Source organism: Corvus moneduloides, chromosome 17, assembly GCF_009650955.1.
Source record: "Corvus moneduloides isolate bCorMon1 chromosome 17, bCorMon1.pri, whole genome shotgun sequence".
NCBI classification, from domain to species: Eukaryota; Metazoa; Chordata; class Aves; order Passeriformes; family Corvidae; genus Corvus; species Corvus moneduloides.
Window position 1 is genome coordinate 6356778 of NC_045492.1, and position 22448 is coordinate 6379225.

Below are 22448 nucleotides of genomic sequence, written 5' to 3' on the forward strand. Positions count from 1 at the left end.
CAGCAATGTTCCAGTACATTTGCTGCAAACCTCACAATTGCAGTCAAGAACCAAAATATCTGCCCTTCCTCTGCCGCAGGCAGCACTAGATGTGCTTAAACACCAGCAAAACCAGGGGTTCAGGCAGAACACAAAACCACTGAGTTACTGTCCTTTTTCCCTTTGCCTGCCTCCCTCACTAGCAGTTACTCCAGTCCTCCACAGGACACTACGGAATCGTGCCCTTGGAACCTGCTCTCAGGCTTTTCCCTCCCACTCAGCATTCTGGCAACCTGAATTCACTTCTCAGCCCTCAGTTTCAGGGTATATCTTGGGCTAGTTCAACTTCCACGATTTCCCCAATTCCTCCTCTCTCCCTGGACACAGCAGGTGTGTGGCACGTTGTCCTGCTCCACAGCTGAAAATGTGCCCTTCCAACGCTGTCAACCCGTACTGGGGTTATGTAACACACCAGTCCAGACACTTCCCGAGGTTCTGCACACTTTATTAAAGAGCAGCCCAGCAGAAACTGCCCCAAGGTGACCTTGAACCAGGCTGCCACTCCACATTGCTAGAGAAGGGCCTTGCTGTGCCCCTTCATAAGGCTCCAGATGCAAAGAGGAGTGGGGACAACCAATACCAGGCTTAAATAACCATTTTTGTGCATGTGGAAGAGCTGTGCCTCAGCTTCACACACGTGAACTCTGGATCAATGCTTGCCAAGAGGCAGGGAAATGGTTAAAAGGGGAGAAACCCTCTGTCTAGCAACAATTCCCATGGTTTTAAAGAGGGCACAGAACAAAACATGAACAAAAATAGGAGCAGATAACCTCTACTGAAGCAGAAACATCCTTCAAAAACAGCACCAGCAAAGATAACTGGTACTAAATATTTATGTGTAAAAGCAAAGTACATATAACACCAGATTTTCTGTAAGGAGAAAGAAGAGAAAGTGAAGAAAACCCAGAGTGTATGTGGGTATTGCAGGATAGTGCTGAAGGAGGGAGGTGACAGGAGAAAATGTAGAAAACAGCTACATTTAATTTGAGTAAGAGCAAATACTGAATGCTAAATACATGCATGAAACTTAAGAGCAAAGTTCGTTTTAGTTGTATTCTTATGTTTTTTGATTTGGACTTTAAATCTCAGCTTCCTGGACTTACAGTGTAAGTATTATGGATGGGTAGAATAAAATCTCCAGTGGTTATCATCTAGAATGTCTGAGCCTTCTTCAGCACAGAATACGAGGCCAACTGTCCACATCTGCCATCATCTATTTTTACACAACTGCTTGTGACTCCTTGGCTTGCTGACCACTCATTTTTCAGCGTGTAAGTAAAAATTACAGTACTTTACTCAGATATGGTTGTTGACCATGTACAGCTGACACTGAAACCAAAGTTTTGTTAGTTTTTTTTGTTTTGGTGGGTTTTGTTCAACAAAAAGGTCTTGAGAGAAGATGAGTATAAGTCAAATTATTCAGACTTTAAATTGCTGGGTTTTGACAAACATTTATTAATGCAAGTCTCAGCAACAAATTTTTTATTGCAGTATTTTCAACCAGCAGGAATGCCATAGCTCTACAGCACGAAGCCAGGATGATACACACTTCTTGTTCACCCCTTTCCACACCACTTTGTGTATCAGATGTGCTCAGAAACATCCTGTATAGATGGTTCCACCCTCTCCACTTCTGTGAGACCACAGATACCTGGTAGCCTGCTTCACTCCCCCCTATATTATTCCATCTGTAAAGCACAAATAACAAAATATATTTTTACTTCTAAGAGCTTCACTTATCTGCAGAAAAATAGAACTGCTTAAGAGTGAGCGAGTTAGATTAAGGAAGGGTCCAAGCCCACACCCGCACGTTCTGGACCTCCCAAAAAATTTGTAAGGAAGAAGCATTCACAATTTGATCCAACTAAAAAAGGAGCCAGCTAGTGTTCAAGGAAAGGAGATTCATCCTATCCAAAATGCTGAATGCCTTCTCATCGTTCTCTCAGGAGCAGGATGAAGAGGATAGAGCTGTAACTGTGAAACTTTTCTCTAAGTACTGAGAAACATTAACCTTCCAAACACTTCAAACTATCAGAAAAAAATGAAAAGTTTTTTGGTTTTGTTTTTTTCCAAAACATAGTGAAAACAGCATACAGAGCTTCTATATCCACAGCACAAACCAAAAACCAAACAGAGTTCATTTGATCTAGAGTGCTTTTGTTAAGGTATTCAGAGACTTTAGTGCATTCTTTTTAGAACTAAGCTCAAAAACTATATTTAATTTTTCATTTTATTAGAAAACTAAACTGTATGAGGCAAAGAAACATTTAATCAAACACACAACAGTGAAAACATGGCACTGACAAGGCAATTAGCCCAACCATTGTAACAAACTCTGCTTCAGGATTCTCTATTGCTTACAGTCAAGTATACATCATCTCTGCCATGTGAGACATTTTCTTGGGAATATATAAGTAGTATTCCATGTATCCCGAAAGATCTTCAATAGTCACGTCATCCACGAAGGCTCGAGCTTGCTCAGAACAAGACCTCGGGGAGCTTGACGAGGCTGTCCCACAGGGGGATCTGTTTTGGAGGGAGTGGGCATGGACTCCCAGGACCGCCTTCTCGCACTCGGACAGGACGCTCCGCAGGCCGGAGAAGGAATACACCTCCATGGTGCGCCACTGCTTGCACTGGCATTTCTTGTCCGTACAAGGGCACTGCCTGCCGTTGCTAAGCATGGATAAGGACTGGAAATCTGAGGTTTGCTTAGAACGCAAGCTGTTCTCAAAGGATGAGGAGAGAGCAGGGCAACTCTCCCCTGGCTTCTGCAAAGGCTCTTCGGCGGTGAAAGCCTCCAACGGTTCAGTTCTGTCGTTACTGGCCTCAAGGTGAGAATCCTGCCCGTCCTTCGTACCATGTTCTGCTGGGACAAAAACATCGGAGCTGATGACACCCTTCGAAGTGTCTGCCTGGGTTTTGTGTTTCAGCTGGTTGTTGGCTTTCATGTTGCAATATGTGAACTTGGGAGGGTGCAGGACCGGAGACTTGGAGCGCCGGCGCCGCGGGACCCTTGCCGATCCTCGGGAAGGCTTTCTCACACACCTGCAGGGTTCAACAGGCGAGCAACTGGGTAACTCCAGAATCTACACTACAGCTCAGGAAGCTCTAAAACGTGACTAGAAACATTTTACAAGATTATTTTTCTGCTTGCAAATACCAGATGACTGGTCACTTACAATCTCTGACAGGAACCGTGGAAGATTCTGAAGAAATTTTGGGTTCCCCCAAAGAAAAGATACATACAAGGAACCCTTATTCAAGGTGCTTCCCCCCAAATCTTCTGCCTTAAGCAAATGATACTCTGTCATCCCAAACTGAACTGTAGTGCAGAACCTGGATCAGTTGGAGCTGCTGACAGAGTCACACTGCATATCCAAGTACTTCAAAAGAAATAAAAGAACCCAAGAGCGAGGTGAGAGTGGGTTGCAAAGGTTTAAGACTTGCAGAAAAGTACTACTAATAAAATCAATGGAAAAGAAAGTTTTGGGAACCCTAGGAGAAGATGCAATATTGTTTTTAAACACTTTAATGAAATCCCCTTAAAAACAACATACCAGTCATGGAAACATTTTGTGATAGAAAGGAAAGATATCTTTAAGCAATTAATCAACAACTCGCATTGAAAGCAGCCTGCAACTGTTCAATGTCTCATATTTTACCCATGCCACGCTTCCTTGGAGCTGACAGTCTGCTGCTTGGCTCCATCTACGGCTGCTCTTGTCATCGTTCTGAGAATTGTCCCATCGCCCACGGACAGAGCCGCAATACATCTGAGTAAAAAGGGAAATGCCACATCACAGAAATGCCTGAACATATGGCTCCAGAGGCCCACATTCAGCCTGTGTGCTTTGCATGCTCAGCTAAGCCAGTCAAATTTGCTGCATTGACTCCCTCTGTAGTCAGTGGGTAGAAACAGGGCCTTGCAGAGATTTAGCTGACCCCTCTTACTATACTGGCCTCGTCAAGTGGCTAAAGATAGGTGAGATGAAATGAAAGGCAGCCAAAATGCCCAGAGGTTGATGTCATGCCCTATTTGTACTAAAATGACACATTAAAGGAATGTAAATTCAGGTTCCAAACATTCTTGTCAGACAATAGTCATTAAAGATAGTCTCCTACTACTCTGAAATACAAAGTCAGGCACCCAGAGCAGCAGGCTGAGGGGGAGTCAGTGGAGAAGTGAATGAGATACAGACAAGGACAGATTGCTGATTGATTTATTTAGTTTTTACTGAATTTTTGAGATAAGCATAGAATGAAAAAAGCATCTGACCTTGGAGGTACCGATGACAAACATAAATGCCTCAGCACATAAATCTGTACACATAAATGTATATTTACAATGGCTGCAGGTATGATTTGGAACATGGGATCAGAAATGGTAAGAAATGAGGCGAAATTCTAGTAAAGAGCTCAAACACTCTGCCCAAAGTTGATCTTAAGGGATTAGTCACAAGACTTGAGCTGTTCACAATACACGCCTGCAAAACAAGATCTTTTTATGCCTAAAATGTCATCAGGAATCAACCAGAAGCCCACACAGTCTGCCAGTGGTACTACATCAAAAGTGTTATGATTAATAACCACAGTTCCTTGATAGAGAACAGCTATTTTTTTCCACATTGCTAAGAAGACCTCCTGAAGTAGAGGGAACAAGTAGCAAAGCAAAATATATTTCCACATGCAGAGGAAGTCCTGAATTCACAGTGTTGATGGCTGTGGGGCTGAATTCACAAGGTTAACACTGTCAACACAAAGCTTCCTCTTGTGTCTGTGAATTCCCAAAAGACTTCAAGTGAACTGTCTCACAGAGTGCTACACTGCATAATTTTTATTATCAGCACACCCAGTGTCTTACTGAGTAAGTTTTTAGTGTACGAATGTCTGCAGACATTTTACTCCACAAAATCCCCTGAAATCAGAAATGCTCTGAGTTCATATTTAGCCTGACCCTTCCCAGTGAGGCTGGACTCCCCAGCACACTCCAAGGTGTTGATGCTGTACTCCAGATGCTTTCCAAGCAAAATTTTGTGCACTAAATAAGGCTTATAATGTGGCTGCAGACATCACTGTTTACAGGAACAGACAAACAAATTCTGCCTCACACCAGGTGACTACAGCTACAACAGTTAAAAGGGGGTTCACTGCTTTGGGTGAGTCTTTTCATGTTTCCATGCAGTCACTGTGTGATTTCAGTTGGATATTAGTCAAAATTAGTCTGTAATAATGTACTGCTTTGCATATTAGACAGTTATAATGACTGCATTTCATCTGAAGGGATGCAGTTCAGAGAGTGCAAAGAACCTTTCACCGAATGACTTCTTCTTTTTGAAACTAAAATAATAGAAAACAAACACAAATATGTAATAAAACCCTGAAAAATTACATTGCCTTTTTTGTTGCTCACTTACCCTGCTGCATCCACTCTCAGCTTTTTGAATGCTGTTTGTAGACTCTCTTCCTCTTCATCTTTAGTTTCCAAGTCCATTGATGTGCTCTCAGTGGGTAACCAACCGTGCCATATAGAATAAACTGAAACACAGAAATTGGGATTTGATGCTGAGGTGTGAACACAGATGGTCTGTACAAAACCGACTGACACCGTGATGGCTGCTCGTTCTTCAGTGGGCAGTATCACTGCCTTCTGATCAGACCTGCCCTGGGCTTTTCACTGTGAACTCCAAAGCCTGAGTTTTTCAGAACAAGCCCAGCCTGTGTCAAAAAGTGTCTTTTTATCAATGGGTGAACAGATGATACAGAACCTGGCAACCTGCGTAACTTTGAGCTGTGAGCACGGCACTTGAAGCAGAGCTTCAGGAAGGTACAGAGTCACAGAATGGTTTAGGTTGGCAGGGATCTCTGGAGGTCCAGTTCCCTTGCTCAAGCAGGGCCACCCCAAGCTGGTTTTCCAGGACCATGTCCAGGTAGCCTTTGAATAACCCCAAGGAGGAAGACTCCAGAGCCTTCCTGGACAGCGTGTGCTCAACCACCCTCAGAGAAACGCGTTTCCCTACGCTCAGACAGGGTTTCAGTGTGTGCCCATGGCCTCTGGTCCGCTCCCCCGGCACCAGTGAGCAAAGCCTGACTTTCCCCTCTGTGCCCACCCTTCGGGCATTTCACACCTTGCTGAGATCCCTCCCGAGCCTTTTCTCACCGGCAGCAGAGCGGGGGCGGCCGGGCACTGTCCGGCGTGACAGCCCCGCCGCCCCAGCACAGGGCACGGGCGAGGGGCCGGGCCCAGCGCCAGGCCTGAGCCAGACCCGAGCCAGACCCCCGCTGTCCGTGCCCGCCGGAGGCTCCGCAGCCGCGGCAGCCCAGCGCCGGCCCCGCTCCGCCACCTGCCCCGGGGCCTGCCCTCGCCGCCCCGCCGGGAAGAGCCGGGAAGAGCCGCGGCGGCCCCTCCGCTCCCCCCCCCGACCCCGCAGCCGCCCCTGAGGCGTCCCCCGGCCGCGCAGAGCCGGCCCGCGGGGGCGCGGAGGGCGCGGGGGTCCCGGGGCCGTCACTCACCCACCGCCGCCTGCCCGGGGCGCGCAGCACAACAGGACGTGACGTCACCGCCCCGCGGGGGCGCGCCCCGCCGGGTGCGCGTGCGCGAGCGGCGGCGGTTCCGGGGGGGCGGCGGGAGGCGGCGGGCTCGGCCCGCGGAGCGCGGTGAGTGCGGGGCTCGTCCCCGTCCCCGTCCCCGTCCCCGTCCCCGTCCCCGTCCTTGTCCCGTTGCCCTGCGCGGATCGCCCCTCGCTCCCCCAGCGGCCGGGGCCGGTGGGCGCCGTCGTGTCCCCGCGGCGAGACTTTCCCGCGCGGTTCCCGGCGCCGGTCCCCCAGTGAGGGCGGAGGGCGCTGGGCGAGCCCCGCCGGGGCGCGGGCGGTGCTGAGTCACGGCCGAGCCGCGGAGCTGGGCCGCGGGGTAGCGGCGGGGGCTGCTGGGGCTCCCCGTCGTGCGGGCGGGAAGGGCTGGGGAGGGAACTCCGAGCGGTTAAAAATACAGAATTAAAAAATGCAAAATTATAAAAATTGAAAATAGAAAAGTTCTTGTCCCGCGGCCCGTGTGCTGCCCCCTGGGGCCGTGGCCCGGAACGCCCGGGAGCTTGTGGCCATCCCTTTACGTGCCCGTCCTTAGCCCGCCGTGGATGGAGGTGCCCGTGCCTTGTCCCGTCGTCACCGCGGGAGCCGTGCTGGATGACCGGCACTGCGCTCGCTTGGGTTTGTAGTGCGGTGTGGCTGGAAAATAGCTGAAAATAAAACGGAACAGGGAAGATGGGTGTTTTCCTGGGAGGTAAAGAACGTAAGTTTCAATGTGTTTTTTGACACGGTAAACTTTGGCTGGGTTTCACAGTAATTTTTTTTTTTTTTTTTGGTGCTAGTTGGCTGGTGCGTCTAAAATGCTTGAGCTTATTTATCACCCAGTGAGTAGGCTTTTATCTAAATAAATTCTTCATTGTTTTGAGGTTTGCAATGTTGGTGATGAAGGACACCATGATAAAATATTTAGTCTAAAAACTGTTACTCTGTTTTGAGTAATGTACAGTGATTTATAAACTTTTTACCCTTATCTTCCTGCTGAGGTTATGTAATACAGGAGTTTGCTATTTAAAAAAAAAATTACGTAGCCTGATTTTTTTTTCAGTTTAAAGAATCATCTAGGGATGACTGAGGGGCCAAGGAATAAAAACGAAGTGAAGTAGGGACCATCTGTTTCACCACAGCAGTAGTATTTGGCTAAGAGAAAATATGAAATAGCAACTTGCTCAGATGAGCATCATGTTGTCAGTGTTTTAAGCTTCTTTCTCTCCTGTTTACTCCCTGTCTGACTCATTGGACAACATGTGCCTTGAAATTGTTATGATACATTATCCTTCTGTGTGTGTCATAATTGCTGTCTGCAATCCAGGGCATCCAGGTGAAGTCACAGCACAGTGAGCAGCCAGAACAACAGTGGGGAGAGCTGCCACCTCCAACTGGAATGGGGGGGTGAGGGAACAAAAATTACCCCCGTCCCTCTGCATAAGTAACTGAGCTGCAGAGCTGCAGATAAAAAGGTCTCGGTGAAGAGAGAGTTATTTTCCTTGCTACAAAAAAAGTTTGTTCAGGGCTTTGCACTTCCCTTTGCTGAAGTTCATGAGGTTCCTGTCAAGGTCCCACTTTGGTGACATCAGCAGATGTGGGGAGGGTACCCTGCCACATCATCCAGGTTATTTATGAAGATGTTAAACAGGACTGGAAAGTCTAGACCCTGGCATAAACAGCTAGTGCCTGACCTCCAGCAAGCCCAAAGAGCATCAAACTTAGAAAGATTTTAGATCCTTTGTAGCTAAATTAAATGATGGCCAGGGTTGATAAAATACATCAGCTGGTTTTTATAATTTTTTTTATTTATTTAAAGCAAGGCTTTCTGATTGCTTTTTGTATTTGTTTGCCTTTGTACTTGTTCACGAGCTGATACTGGAAAATTTTAACAGCTATTGGCAACCAAAATACCATGTTCTGATAGGACTGTATAACTCTTGCTGGAACCTAGACATAAGGTCAAAAAGTTTTGTTTGGCTTAAAACTTTATCTTGTTTTAAGAAAAATCTCTTCGTTTGGGTTTTTTTAAAGTGTATGTGTAACACTGAGCCCCAGATTTGGAAATAAGAGTTGTAGAAGGTTGGCTGTTTCTAATGGTGTTGTTCCTTCTCACTTTCACCTCCTCTACAATTATTCTGGTAGCGCTGTAAGACAAGTGGAAGAGCCTGGCTGTACTGTAATGTATGTGCAAGATGCTGTTGACACCAGATTTGACTTTGAATTGTTAATTCACCTACAGTTGTACAAGAGACTGTTTGTTTCATTCTTGGGTATCATAAAGCTTGTTCTGAATCAGCTTTCAAAAATGTTCTACTAGAATGACCTCAGCTTTGTGTGCTCATTGTGCTATTTTGAGTTTATTTTCATGTATTACAGCGCTGCTGGGCAACTAATGTTTTTAACAAGGATTTGGCCCTTATTTTCATATGTCTTTTTTCTGCTTGTAGCAGTACATGGTAATTCCATCACCTTCTGGCCATCCCAATGATGAAATCAGAAGCTAAGGATGGAGAAGAGGAAAGCCTGCAGACAGCCTTCAAAAAGCTGAGAGTTGACACAGCTGGGTAGGTAGCGCCACAGGGAGGCACAGACTTAACATCTTACAGATGGACTCAAAGGCAACACCCTTGCTGTGAAATTTGAGGGAATGAGGTAATTGTGAAAGGTTAGGCACAGAAAGCCTTCATTGTAGTGGAACAGACTGAAATAAATTCACTACGTGCAGACTGTACTTCTCAAGGAATTGTAATTTGATTGCTGTCAGCTTGCAACAGGCTTGAAGGAAACCTCACCATCATCAGCAGCTGACAATGTGCTTGAAATGAATTTTGGCATGAGTCTGTCTGCCAGAGGTTACCAGTACTAAAGTCCATAGGACTAGAACTCTGCTGTTGAAGTTAGCGTATTGCCATGGCTCTGAAGGCCTGTCATGAGAATAAAATCACATCTTTTCCCAGGAGAGAAACTTTCTTTCCATGTCAGTAAGGGAGAGCATTTGATTCAGTGCATGATTCCCACACAAGCTATTTTCATTGCTGTCACAAAATTGCTATTTATAACCAAAATCTCTAAATGGGAAAGAATACTTTTTGTGTTGTCTTGGTTTGTGGACATTTGACACAAGACACTTAACTTCATTGTCCCAGGTGGCAGAACACAAGCACCATGTGTCTTCTGTTGGTAATGATAATTTTTACCTGAATTTAAGTAAAGAAAGGCTTCCATATAATGTTTTTTTCTGCTGACAAATGTGCACGATTGCATATTACCTGTATAATCTTGTCTTCCAGTAAGCTGTTGTCAGTGATGCAATTACACTGTCACTGAAATGAAAGAGTAGGTAAAGCAGCATGTAAAGATCATGGTGGTAACTAGAATTACCACAGAGCTGAGATTGTGAGTAGATGGGCTTCTAAAACTATCTTTTTGTTTAAGTAGTTAAACTCATTAGTAATTAATTACCTTTCATTTCTTCAGTATCTCTAATACCATCCTCCAGCTGGGCATATTTGATCACTTTGGAGTTTTTACTGGTAGCCTTTGATCTTGTGTTCTGTGTTCATTGTTCTTTAAATGGAAATTAGTTTGATTAATAGTTTGGATTCCCTTAACCCTACCCTAGATCAGTGTGTGGGGACTTACTTTTGCTTTTCAGGGAATCTATCCTGTTTACAAACTAATTTAGCATAGGATTTGGGAAATAATTTTATTGGGAATTCCAATGTAATATGTGAAGTCACAACTTGAAAAAATTGTTCTCGGGCTTACTCGAAGTCCTTCAAAATGAGAGTCTGGAATGAATTTATAGCACCAGAAAATTTAGTAAATCTGCTAATGTCCCTGTCTTGAATAGAAGCTGAAGGTCTGACAGAACTCTGTGGCTCAAATGATTCAACTTGCAGGAGTATGAAGAGTTTTAGCTTATGTTGACAGACTGTTAGACAGAGGCTTAAGTGTTCTTCAGCTAAACAAAGTCTATTTATGTCCAAAGAACATTTATTTTTAGGAAAGAATGGCTTATTTGTCTCTGGAAAAGGAGACGTGTTTCTTCAGTGATGGTGTTTCTGCCCTCCCCTCTCCTGGGAAGCTGAAATTTGGCCATTGTGTGTGTTTGTCATTGACACGTGGGGTTGGATCTGCAGTGGAGCTGTGAACGGCAGCGCTCGGTGAAAGGGTCTTTTATACAAACCTTGGAGATAGGAGTGTGTCAACACTTGTGCTTCTGATCTGGGTCTTTGTGGGCAGGTCTTCCAAGACATATTCTAAATGATTTGGAGCAATATTTTCTGGGAAAGAAGATGCATGAGGATATTTTTTCATAATCACAATGCTAACCAGTGTAGACTGTTAACTCTTCATTTTGTCTCTCACAGATCGACCGCTTCTCTCTCTGTGGGTGATGGGACAAGTCCCAGAACAATAGTTAGAACAGTGGCAGATGAAACCAAGCCTAAGAATGTGTGTGCTTCTAAGGAAACCTGGCATGGGTAAGAGAAGCTTGGGATTATCAGACTATTTCAAATGATACTGCACTGAAAAGGAATGTTAAGTAGACAATTTCTAGTTTGTGCACCTCTAAACAAGGGACCTGAATTGTCTTTGCTAAAGAACTTTTTAAAATACTCACACCACCTTTTTCTCTTCATATATGACTGCTATTCTTCACAGTTACATGAAGTGAAAGGAAATGCTGGTCACCTCTAGGTTGCTAAACATCTATAGATGTTTCTCAATACAAATGTGAGCTGCTGGTTTTGAATCAGACAATCATGAATGCATCTCTTTCAGTCATTGTTTGACACTGCAGAAGCTGTCACTGTGCCTTGGGAACTAGATTAAAACAAAGAATTGGTTTCTGGAGTGTCTCTGCAGAACTTCATGCTCATCTGAAACAAAACCACCCTTTGCCCTTGATTCATTAGTTTTGTGCTCTTTTCTTGTGTTTGTCCTTCTTGTGGAGATTATTTTGTCATGTCTCACATGCTTTACTCATTTTCTAACCTTTAAAGCCCACTCTCTGAGATGCATTTCTGTGGTGTCCCTTTTATATTTTATACAGCTGCTTGACTAGAACAAAGTCAAATTCCAAGATAGCAGAATACCCTGAGCAAATACTACGAATTTAAAGCTGGTGCATGCAATATAAATGCAGTAGAGATTTTTCCCAGTGTTACTTGTAACCCAGCAATAAGTCTTTTAGTGAATCTTCATTCTCTTTTGTCTCTTTCCCTGGCAGGTCTGTGAAGAAGCCTTTGAGAGGAGTTGTGAGAACCCAGCGTCGCAGGCGTTCCAAGTCTCCAATTCTTCATCCTCCAAAGTTTATCCATTGCAGCACAAAATCACATTCCACATGCAGCCAGCTGGTGCAGAAGAGCCAGGCTGATGCCCAGGAGGACAGCAGTGGGTTTGGGATGCCAGTCCCAAAGGAAGCTTGTGCACATGAACACTGCAGCGTCGCTCCAGACGTTTGCCAGAAGGGAGCTGCTGAGCCTTTGGGAGTTTCTGTTGCACAGTTGACATCAGAGAACACACAGGAGAACTCTCCAGCTGCAGCTTCTCCAGTATCCAGAGCAAGCCTAAAGACTACGGAGCTTTCTGACTTCCAGTCTATGTCCAAGCTGAACACGAGTAAGCCATGTGTGTGTGCAGATAAAGCCTGTCAGTGCAAACTGTGGCAAGATATGGAAGTGTACAAATTCTCTGGCTTGCAGAACACCCTCCCGCTGGCACCTGATAGAACGGTTTCTGAGGATCACTCACAGCCTTTGCCCTCAAGAACTCCCTCAAGTTCTCCACGCTCTTGCTCTGAGCAAGCCAGGGCCTTTGTGGATGATGTGACTATTGAAGATCTTTCGGGATACATGGAGTATTACTTGTATATTCCAAAGAAAATGTCTCACATGGCAGAAATGATGTACACCTGACAGCAATGAGCACTAAAACCAGAAGGGTGGCTGGTTTAAATCTGCCCTCAGGCACATAATGTGAATATGCAACCCACTCCCTACTCACTGTGCTTGCAATAAAAACACTTCTTTGCATCTCAGCTGATGTTGATTATTTAAGCTGGACAAACAGTTTAGTTTCAGCATTATAATTTAAGTTTGGAATAGATAATGTGGTAAATGTACCTAGAGCGTATCTGCCTGTGCTTAAGAGACAGAACACTTAATTCTGCTTTGTTTTCAAAATCCTCTTTTTACTTCATTGGAGAAGAATCCCTAGATTGCTTGGTGATTAGAGCTCTTCTTGTGAGACACTTGGTGTCATTCAGCTTCTTTGAAATCACTTTGACCTCAGGTTGTAAGACTCAGGCTTGTGGTTTTGGATGCTTGCGCCTTTGATTTTATTTCGTAAAGGAGTGTGACCATCTCCTATCCTCCCCTTGGTACTATTACTGGAAAAGTGGAAAGCAAACCTTTTATGGAATTTCCAACAGGCCTTAGAGATTTGTCTGCAGCAGGAGAAACCTGCATTCTTTGGGGGAGTTGCTGCTGTGGTTAACCAAAGGAAAAGGGAGGCCATGGGCTCTGCTCACTGTACTTTTTATGGTGACCAAACCAGCATTTGCTTGTTTCAGTGGTTTTAATTCATACACTGCCAGTTTGGGGGTTTTTTTTTTAGCTTCTTTTTTAGCATGCTTTATAGGACCAGTATTACCCTTCCTTCAGGTATTAAGACCCACAGACTGGGGTGAACAGTTGTCAGTTGTAGGGAAATCGTGAGCACTGTCTCTCCACTCCAGTCTTTCTAAACCATCATCACTTTAGCTGCCCTGTCCAGCTTTGCATTCTTCCTGGAATTTACTGCTTCAGAAGCAAGCAGCTCTCCATACAGAGTGTGCATCACCAGTGTCTCTTTTATGAGTGTCTAGCAAAGGAGCATCCCATCAAATAAGATAATTTGTCGAGGGAGAGAAAAGTTGTGTTTGGTTTGTCTTTACTATTTGCAGTACCTCAACTTTTCTGATGTGTAAGGTCTGGAGAAGTAATGGAGACAAACATTTTCCTGCAAAATCATTTGGTGTTACTCTTGGGGTGGGTTTTTTGGTTTTTTTTTTTGTAATTTCTGTGGCAGCACTTGGTGTCTTAGAACAAGTGGCCACGTAAGTTTACCTGTTTTGCCAGTTCTGAAGTGTCACCTACACCGTGCAGAATGTACCTGGGTCCCACATCTCTTTCCCTGCTCTTCAATAGCTGCATTTCTGCCACCTGTGTTCTGAATTCAAGACAATTTTTTGGTAACTGTTGTCTACAAAACTGGTTGCAAAGTGCAGGATGGCCTTATTTCTCTAATAATTATTCTTAAGTGCTCTCAAATGAAAATTCCAACCCCAGCACCGTTGTGGGGTTGAAAGTGCCTTCGAAGACTGCACTGCTTTTACCATTTCATTCATTAGTGACCACAGACCTGTACTGCAGGGTTTAGGAATGCACTGTCCACTGCTCAGAACTGTGTTAAAGTGGATTGAAATCCAGATGTGAAAATAGAGAGCAGAAAGATGTGAGCTGACTGGGAAGGGACATGAGCAGTGCCACTAGAGGTCAGCCCCAGGCCAGGGCTGGCTGCTGCAGCCAGCTCAGTCTTCAGGGGAGAATGGGAATGTTTCTGCCACAATGAAGAAACGAGCAGTTCTGTGTGGTGCCTTGGTGCACACAGACTGTCAGTGCTTTCTGAATTTTGTGTGGGTTTGTTGGCGGTCAGCAAGAGTTCTTTAAATGCCAAAATCTGCATAAGTTATTAATGTTTAAACAAAGTGTGCAATCAGTTCACAACCGTGCTATGCAATTAGGAGAAGTTGCTAAGTAAATAATTACAATAGTCCTGAACTTGGCATCCTCTTGGGACAGTTACGACATCTTTGGGCTTGTAAGTGCTGGAACACTGTGGAATAGAAGATCGTGAATTGCTGCAACCGCTGCCTTAATGCTTTCTCTTCTATTAGTACAAGGTGTTTTAAGATGTTTTGGTCTTCCCAGAAACCACAGAGCAAAACCCTCTGGTTTTGCTTTGAGAAAATGTGAATTTATGGCCCTTAATCATGCAGCAAGAACCTTGAAAACTTGCCTAAGTAGTCTAAAAGCTTAGTTTAAAACAACAACGAAAAAATTTAACTTGAGCCTATTTCAAAATCTGACTTTTTTAAAAAGAAAGCTTTAGAGGGCCGGTTCTGCCAAGTGGCTCTTCTGAGTCACACTAGAGTCCGTTACTGAAGAGCCAATTCCTTCCTGTGGCGGAATAAAAGTGGAGCCCTTTGTAATTAACTTTGTAACTTGGTCCTTCTCACCTGTGCCTGCAGGTGTTCTGTGTTTATGTGCTGTCCATACACACAGCTTCTCTTGCAGTTATATATTGGGTGGTTCCTCTGTACCTTTTCTTCCTAGAAATGCCAGTGAGGAGGTTGTCCGAGTTGTAAAACTGTGTTACGCGAGTCTGAACCCACCGCTGTTTGTAGCAGCTTTGCCCCAGAGTTTGGGGGGGTTTTGGGATCTCCCCTGGAAGGGCTGATAACAGCCCACAGCTCCTGCAGCTTCTCAGCATGGTGGTCAGTAAGGGAAGGTCATTTCTCCGTGGTCTTGCTGTGACAGTGTCTTTAGGAATGGGATGAGTGTGCTGCAAGAATAGAGGGCTTGGATTATCATTTCTCGTCCTCTGCCATCTGTATTTGGTGACATTATTACACACAAGGTGTCCTGTCCCTACTCTGTGTGTCTGCAGCTGTCTGTGGTCTTTTTCACACATCGACTAAATTCTGCTGCTGGCTGTTAAACAGAAGGAAATTTGGGAAGTTTGTTGTTGTTTGGGAGAGAGGGGTAAATGGCTACTGGTGAACTCCTTTCATTACCGTAAAGCAGCTCTGGAAAGTCACTTGGGAAGCAGCGGAGGGGCTGAGTGAGCTGTACGCTGCACTCGGGTGACGGCTGAGCTCTAACTCCTTGTTCTACCTCTGTCCAGTTACACACGGTGTGAGTGACCTGTCCCGGGCGCTCCGTCCCCGCAGCCCGCGGGGCTCCGGCGGAGCGGGACAGCGGCTGCAGGCCCGGGGGGAGCGCAGCGGCCCCTTCCCAGGCTCTATTTTAAGCAGACATTTACTTTCCCAGCCTCTTCTCCGCCTGGATCCCTGCCCGGGGCGGGGGACGGCGGGGGGGTGGGATGTGTCTCTCTCCCCTCCTTCATAAAAGGGCCCCGAGGCGGGGGCCGGACTCCGGGGGGTTATTTTTGGGAGCAGCTCCTGGGATCCGATGGCCTTGTTAGGGCAGCGCTGACCTTTCTCCCGGCGGGGGAGGAGAGCGGGACGGGACGGGACGGGGCGGGCGGCGGCCGGGCGGGGGAGAGCGGCCGGCTCGGGACCCCATCCCTTCTCCGCCGCGGGGACCGGGACCCCCATCCCTCCCTCTGCCGCGGGGGCGGCTCCCCGGGCGGCCCATGCCCGTGCCCGCGGGGCAGGTACCGGCGCGGAGCGGCTGCCCCTACGGGGGGGCTGGGGCTCGGCCCGCCCCTCTCCCCTCCCTCTCTTCCAATTTCTCTCTCCTCCCGCGCCCCAGCCCCTCGGCCGGGCCGGGCGAGGCAGGAGCGGCCGCTCCCGGCGCCCAGCCCGTTCCCTCCGGGGATGCGGGAGCCCCGGAGCGCTGCCCCTGGGAACGCTGCCCGGCTGAGGGGCACCGGAGGGCACCATGAGCGGCGGCAGGTTTGATTTCGATGATGGAGGCGCCTACTGCGGGGGCTGGGAGGGGGGCAAAGCCCACGGGCATGGCATCTGCACCGGGCCCAAGGGCCAGGGGGAGTACTCAGGCTCCTGGAATTACGGCTTCGAGGTCGTGGGCATATACACGTGGCCCAGTGGCAACACCTACGAAGGCTACTGGTCCCAAGGCAAGAGGCACGGCCTGGGAATCGAGACCAAAGGACGGTGGGTTTACAGAGGCGAGTGGACCCATGGCTTTAAGGGACGGTATGGCGCGAGGCAGAGCATGAGCAGCGGAGCCAAGTACGAGGGTACATGGAACAATGGCCTGCAGGATGGCTACGGCACCGAGACCTACGCTGACGGAGGTAAGGGTGGCTCCAGAGGGAATGGGAGGGGGATGAACAGCGTCATACCCAGCCTGTGACAACAGAGGTTTCATGTTTTGTCCCTGCTGAAGAGGTGACCTGGCCCTGTCCCCACTAGTGAGCTCTAGACAGGCACAGTGTCCTACAGTGAGCCAATGGGGTGCTTCAGTCAAGAAGGGGAGCTTGGGGTGCAGCCATCTCGTCAAAGTGTGCGTGCCCGGATTTTCCCAGTTGGATGCAGCACGCGTGGCTCACTGTCTGCGGACACGAGGGAGGAGCAGCAGGAGCATTGCCCCAAGCTGCTCTTAAGTGCCTGTATTGGTAGTTAACACTAAGCAACTTGATTTTGTGTGGTCTTTGACTCCTGGTTCCACGGGGAGTGGTTATTGCAGCTTCTGGCTGAACCAGCCCACAAAGTCCCAGCTGGTGCATGACTGCAGCGAGCCATGCACTCACCCACCAGGCAGCGAGCTGTGAATGTCCTCATGTCAGATATAAGCCACCCACAGCATCACAGCATGCTTTCCCTATGCATCAAACACTGCCTGCACGCCTCTGATGGGCTGCCTGCACATCTGCTTTGCCAAAGAGTTTTGAGTCTATCTGAGCTGTTTAGAATATGTAGTCACACGCCTTTCCCCAAAATAAATCCCTTCAGTTATTTGGAAGCTTTCAACCCTTGCTACTATACAGCTGCACCACGTAGTCAGATATTTGTTGTGCTCTGTAAATGTTTGGTCTAATTGTGTTCTTGCATTAGTGGCAATTCTGGGGCTAGAAACATTGCAAGAATTTCTGTGCAAGTAATTTTGTAGCTCTGTAGCACGGTAATGTTCCGGGCTGCCACATTTAGGATAGCTAAATAGAGAGGGTGATTTGAAAGAAATACCCTTCAAAATACGGATCAAAATTGCATCTATATTTATCTAGGACAGGCACTGGAGTTAGTTTATAAAGCAAAATACCCATAATAATATAAACCTTCAGAATGAAAAGCATCACATTTATAGGCATTAGAAAAATGGACTCATTCAAGACTGGCTTTCAGGGCTATGTTTTTCTTAAGTATTTCTCAATGAGTTGTGTGGGTTTGTGGCTGACTTTAAGCCTGGGAATAGAGTCTTGAAGTTGACCCATTTTCCTTGTGCCCTTGGATGTTGGAGGTACAGATACGAACTGACACATCCCTCCCTCCAGCTCCTTAAATTTTCTCCCCTCTCTGTCCTGTGGCTGTGGAATGGTTTAACAGGTGGAGGTTGCGTGGCCAGTTCGGTGCACAGAACCTTCACGTGAGGCCAGAAGATGTGTAGTTGACATGGAAGATGTGCTCTGATGAGTAAAGAGAAGCAAGCAAGTAACTGTCAGCAATGGCTGCCGTGGGGAATTTCATTCTGGAGATGTCAAGGTCTCCTTTGAACTTGCACAGTTGCTTCCTTGCTGCTTCCTAAAACACAAATCCTTCTAAGGGTGAAGGGCTTCTGGCATTCCAGTTAATGTTCTGGGGGAGAATTTTGGTTGTTAAGATTTGACATACGGGTTTGATTAGATATTAGACTGAAAGCTTGGGGCAGAAGAGCGGGAAAGATGAGCCAGTGCTTTCTCCTGTAAGGATATAGAATATCCTGCTTCTGTCAGCACAGCACTCCCCGGGGTGTTGTCCCACACCCAAGAACGTGCCAGCTGCATGATCCCTGGTGCCACTCGAGGCTGGCAGTTTAGCCCTGATCCATGAAGATGTGCCCTGCCAAAACACTGAGCTCAGCCCCACGAGGCTCACGAGGGTTGTACTGGGGTGCCCAGCGGCTGCTCCGTGTGCTGGGTCATCATACCCTGGCTGATGTGAGCTGTTCATTCAGTGCATGAGCCTCTCTGATGGCACAGGAACATGTAGAAAACTGCAGCCAAAGCCGGGGATCACCATCCAGCTTCCCACCTGTAGGACAGGGGTGGAATGGTCTCACTGACCTGCAGGACCTTTCCCTCTTTTGTCTCCTCACCTGCACACAGTAACCACCTGCAAGATCCAGATGTGGCCAGACTGCTAATGGGACCTGTTAATGTTTGAATTTGAGGTTGCCAAGATAAACATCTGGAAAGGCTTTGGATATCTGCCGTCCCTTGAGTAGGGGACACGATTCCCAAGTCCCTTGGAAGCCAGCCACGCGAGGAAAAGGGTTCTGGGAATGTGCAGCTCTTGCCAGGTCGTCAGAAACTTTAGGTCATGGTTGGGCTGCTTGCAGATTTCGGGAAAATGTAGCTGATTCTGATGTTTTAAAATAGACTTTAACTTTTTATATATGCATATATATATAGACATACATAAAAATTCACGTTTTAAAATATACTTATAGGGTTGTCTGTGTTTGAATCTTGTGTCTGGCCAAGTTTGGTGGCTAAAAAAAGCCCAAATCTGGAGTGAAGCTTTTTGAAATCCCGTGTAGATTTTTGGTGTCTAATAAGAACCAGGGTCATGGTACAGCTCCGCCTAGGCACTGTGTGGGTTATTCACTCTCTCCCCACTACCAAAAGCCTATTTTTGTGAAAGCTATGGAAAACTTGATGGCTTTAAGGAGCCTTCTGTAACATGGATTGAAATCAGCCAAGGGGATCAGAGCCCCTGGTGTGGCTGGGCAGATACAGTGACATTCTGATATATTTCTTTGGGCATCCGAGCTGGATGTACCTGTGTGTGCTGCTGTCACCAGGGAAGAGCTCAGAGCCCTTACAGGGGCAGAATGCCTTGGCTGAAGCAGACAGTGAGTGGGGTTGTGGAAGGTGTAGTATGAAGGAGCTCATTGTTCTGCAACATAAGACATGAGTAAACATGTAGTTATTTGGCTTTGCCTGGTGAGTTTTGTCCATGCTGTAAGGAAGGCCTCATTTTTTGGATGTTTTGTACATTTGACTGTGAGTCAAAACCCTGAGTCAAGTCTTACTGCAGAAAAAAAATCTCACTGCTAATGGTGAATTGTGCTGCATACCCATGATCCACCCCAAAGCCTGTCTTTGCTGTACAAATAACTGCTTGTATGTATCTATATGGGGGAAAAAAACCTCACTTGCAATCACAGCAGGCTAAACCCAACTTATTTTTGATGCTGCAATTTGTTCTTTAGGGTGCTAAGGAAAACAGTAGTGTCAATTAACCACGGGGAAACAATTAGACCAGTCAGTGATCACAAGACCACAGAAGAGGGGAAAAGAAATGCAGAAGTGCTTTACTGGGGAGATGAAATGAGTGATATGGAGCAGCACAACTCCTCCCTGTGGCAGGGCAAGCACAGTGGAAAGGGGCCTGGACTGGGACAGAAGGAGCACCATCCATGGGATTGTGGCTGGGAAAGGAGGAAAGGGGCCTGGGAGAGCCACGATGGTGCTGGTTTTTGTCTGCTGCCTCTGTGCCAAAGCTCCTGCCTGGCTTAGTGTGACCCGTGAATTAATACAGTGAAATTTTTTACCTCTCTATGTGGTTTTCTTTGCCTTTCTTTTCCAGCAGGACCCACCAGACAGTACTGCTGGCACCAAAAAGCAGCACTCAGTTTTTGCTGGCCTGTCCTGCACATGGTGCTGTGCATTGTTTAAATGTCCCTGGCCACTTACACTGAGTTCTAACCCGCCTGTCATCGCAGTATCTGGGTGACAGCAGGGAACTGTAGGGCAGGGATCCGATTTGAGCTGTGTGCATTATTTACATAGTTGTTTGTATTATTTACATTCATCACTAATTATATGGGAGCCTTGAGACAGGCTGGGAAGGGGAAGTGTGTCACTGCTGGGGATGGGATCTTGCTGCCGGGCTGGAGGGCACTGGGAGCTGAAGCATTTGCATTTGACGCAGGCATGCACCATCCCATCCTGCTGCCAGGGTGAAGCAGAGGGTGCTCCCACTCCTTTGGAGTGTTCGGAGGTAAAGGCTGCACGGATGTAATTTCCATCAAACCTACAATTTAATCCTTCCTGTCCTATGAAGTTATCCTGGCAGCATCCCCTTGGTGGGGCTGTGCAGAGGTGATGAATCGTATTCCTGGGGGCTGCAGAGGAACCGGTGGTTTTTGTCATTAGGACAAGTAAAAATGCAGCCAGTAAAGGATTATTGAGGTCCTGTCCCACAGTAATCACACCCCAATGGGATGATGTGACTCTGTCTCACTGCCCTGATGAATCACCAGGGCTGGGGAGGCTGGGAAGTGGGCTCTGTCCCATTTTCATCCTAAACAGAGATTTATTTGTTCCACATCCATTGCTTTTTAATTATTTTTTGCAGAACCTCAGATGCCTGTGAGCTCGTGGCAGCCTGGCTGACAGCTCTGTGCGCTGCCCGTCCCCCCTTTCCCCTTTTCCAGGCTGTTTTGGTATTGGGGTGTGGTGGTGGCTCGGGGACGTGCAGCCCTGCTGCAGAGAGATTTTGCACAGCCCCATTTTCTCCTGAGCTTACTGCACTGGGCCGTGTTGGTGAGGCAGGGCTTGGCTCTGCTCAAACCTTGTGTGCCCTGACGCACGGCCGCCGGCGCCTCCAGCCGCTCCCCGCAGCCTCTGGCTCCGCTCCAGGGGTGGTTTATGGCCCTGCCCTGGCACGAAGCCTCAGCCAGGCAGGGAATGGCAGCATGACACGGACATGGCAGTGCCTGCTCACCCCCGCCTTGGCTGAGCAGCCGTGGGCAGCACTGTGTCAGTGCCCTCCGTTCATCCAGGCAAGGTTGGCACCTCTGGTCACAGGGATGATGTTGCTTGTGCTGGACCAGCTGAAATCAGGGAGCAGAGACCAGCTTGCAGAGCTGGTGTTGAACCCTGTGTTGAGGGTGGCACTCCCATCCCTGCTCCCTGGAGACCCACTGTGCCATGTGGCTTTTCCCACCCAGCTGGCTCTGGTGCTGTTCAGGGGGACAGGGGGGCTGGGGATTTGCTGGAGTGCAGCAGCTGCTCTGGTCTGACCCCTGAGGAGTGGCTGAACCCCCTTAACCTGCAAGACCTTTCCAAAGTTCCTTTTCCAGGGAATTAACATGGCAGCATTATCAGCTGCAGCCTGATACGTGTGAAGTTGTTCCCATCCGAGGAGAAGGTCTCCAATGTCACCCTGATCATGTGTCAGCCCTTCCCGCTGGCTGGGTGGGTGGGATGGAGCACTGACCTCACCAGGGAGGGACATGGGGCACTATGGGGGTCTCTCGAACTTCAGTTTGCACTTGGAAGACTCATCACCATTTCACAGACAGGGATTTGGGAGCACGGTGAGGAACACACCCCGATGCCTGGAATCTCCAGTGATGGTCCTTGACTCCAGGCTCGTGTCCAAACCCATGCTTACTTTTCCTTATTTTTCCCTCGCAGAGCTTCAAGCTCTGCCAAGAAAATGGGCAATGGCCCCTTGTTCTGGCAAATGGCTCCCCATGGCTGGCTGCAGTCTGCAGATACTCTGTACTACATGAATCCCTACTTTTTTTGTAGGGGAGACCAACTGTTCATGGGGACCCCAAAATCTCTGTGTTGCAGGGTGAGTAGGGGCTGGCTTGGGGGCAGCTCACCCAGGGCAGCAGCTGCTGCTCACTCGGGCACTTCTTGTCTTTCCTGGCCCTCAGCACTGTAAGTTAACACTCCACAGGCGGGTCCAAAGAGGATTTCAACGAAACCTGAAGCTTGGGGGGAGAGATTATGCTGCAGAAGTAGCCTGGGAGACCGTAAAATATGCACTCCCACAATCGCCAAAGAAGGAACTGGATTTGCTCCTTGGGGAGCAGGGTCATCCCTGGGCTCAGTAATAGTGTCTGAGGGGGGAGATTAATGCCTTG

General features: G+C 47.5%; 3 protein-coding genes across 7 annotated transcripts in view; 2 read left to right on the forward strand and 1 right to left on the reverse strand.

The window, feature by feature from the left end:
• Window positions 1-1474: 1474 nt before the first annotated feature.
• On the reverse strand, window positions 1475-6616 carry LOC116452468 (oxidative stress-responsive serine-rich protein 1-like). Of its 2 annotated transcripts, none has more exons than XM_032127023.1 (4): window positions 6553-6616; window positions 5457-5577; window positions 3705-3815; window positions 1475-3087 (listed from the first exon to the last, which is right to left on the reverse strand). In XM_032127023.1, exons 2-4 carry the CDS (start codon window positions 5531-5533, stop codon window positions 2403-2405), a joined length of 873 nt encoding a protein of 290 aa, XP_031982914.1. In that variant the 5' UTR covers window positions 5534-5577; window positions 6553-6616; the 3' UTR covers window positions 1475-2402. The 2 variants fall into 2 exon arrangements, with proteins under 2 accessions (XP_031982914.1, XP_031982915.1); XM_032127024.1 differs by lacking the exon at window positions 6553-6616 and adding an exon at window positions 6200-6312.
• Window positions 6617-6640: 24 nt separating this feature from the next.
• LOC116452467 (oxidative stress-responsive serine-rich protein 1-like) lies at window positions 6641-12655 on the forward strand. 4 transcript variants are annotated; one of them, XM_032127019.1, is made up of 4 exons: window positions 6641-6696; window positions 9057-9173; window positions 10983-11096; window positions 11846-12655. In XM_032127019.1, exons 2-4 carry the CDS (start codon window positions 9094-9096, stop codon window positions 12531-12533), a joined length of 882 nt encoding a protein of 293 aa, XP_031982910.1. In that variant the 5' UTR covers window positions 6641-6696; window positions 9057-9093; the 3' UTR covers window positions 12534-12655. The 4 variants fall into 4 exon arrangements, with proteins under 4 accessions (XP_031982910.1, XP_031982913.1, XP_031982912.1 ...); XM_032127022.1 differs by having other exon boundaries at window positions 6655-6696; window positions 9060-9173; XM_032127021.1 differs by lacking the exon at window positions 6641-6696 and adding an exon at window positions 7026-7318.
• A 3261-nt stretch (window positions 12656-15916) lies between these two features.
• The window catches only part of JPH2 (junctophilin 2), a 31823-nt gene continuing 25291 nt past the window's right edge, over window positions 15917-22448 (forward strand). The window contains exon 1 of the mRNA XM_032127080.1: window positions 15917-16662. Within this exon, the coding sequence (XP_031982971.1) occupies window positions 16284-16662 (379 nt within the window). The 5' untranslated portion in view covers window positions 15917-16283. The remainder of the gene's footprint in view (window positions 16663-22448) is intronic.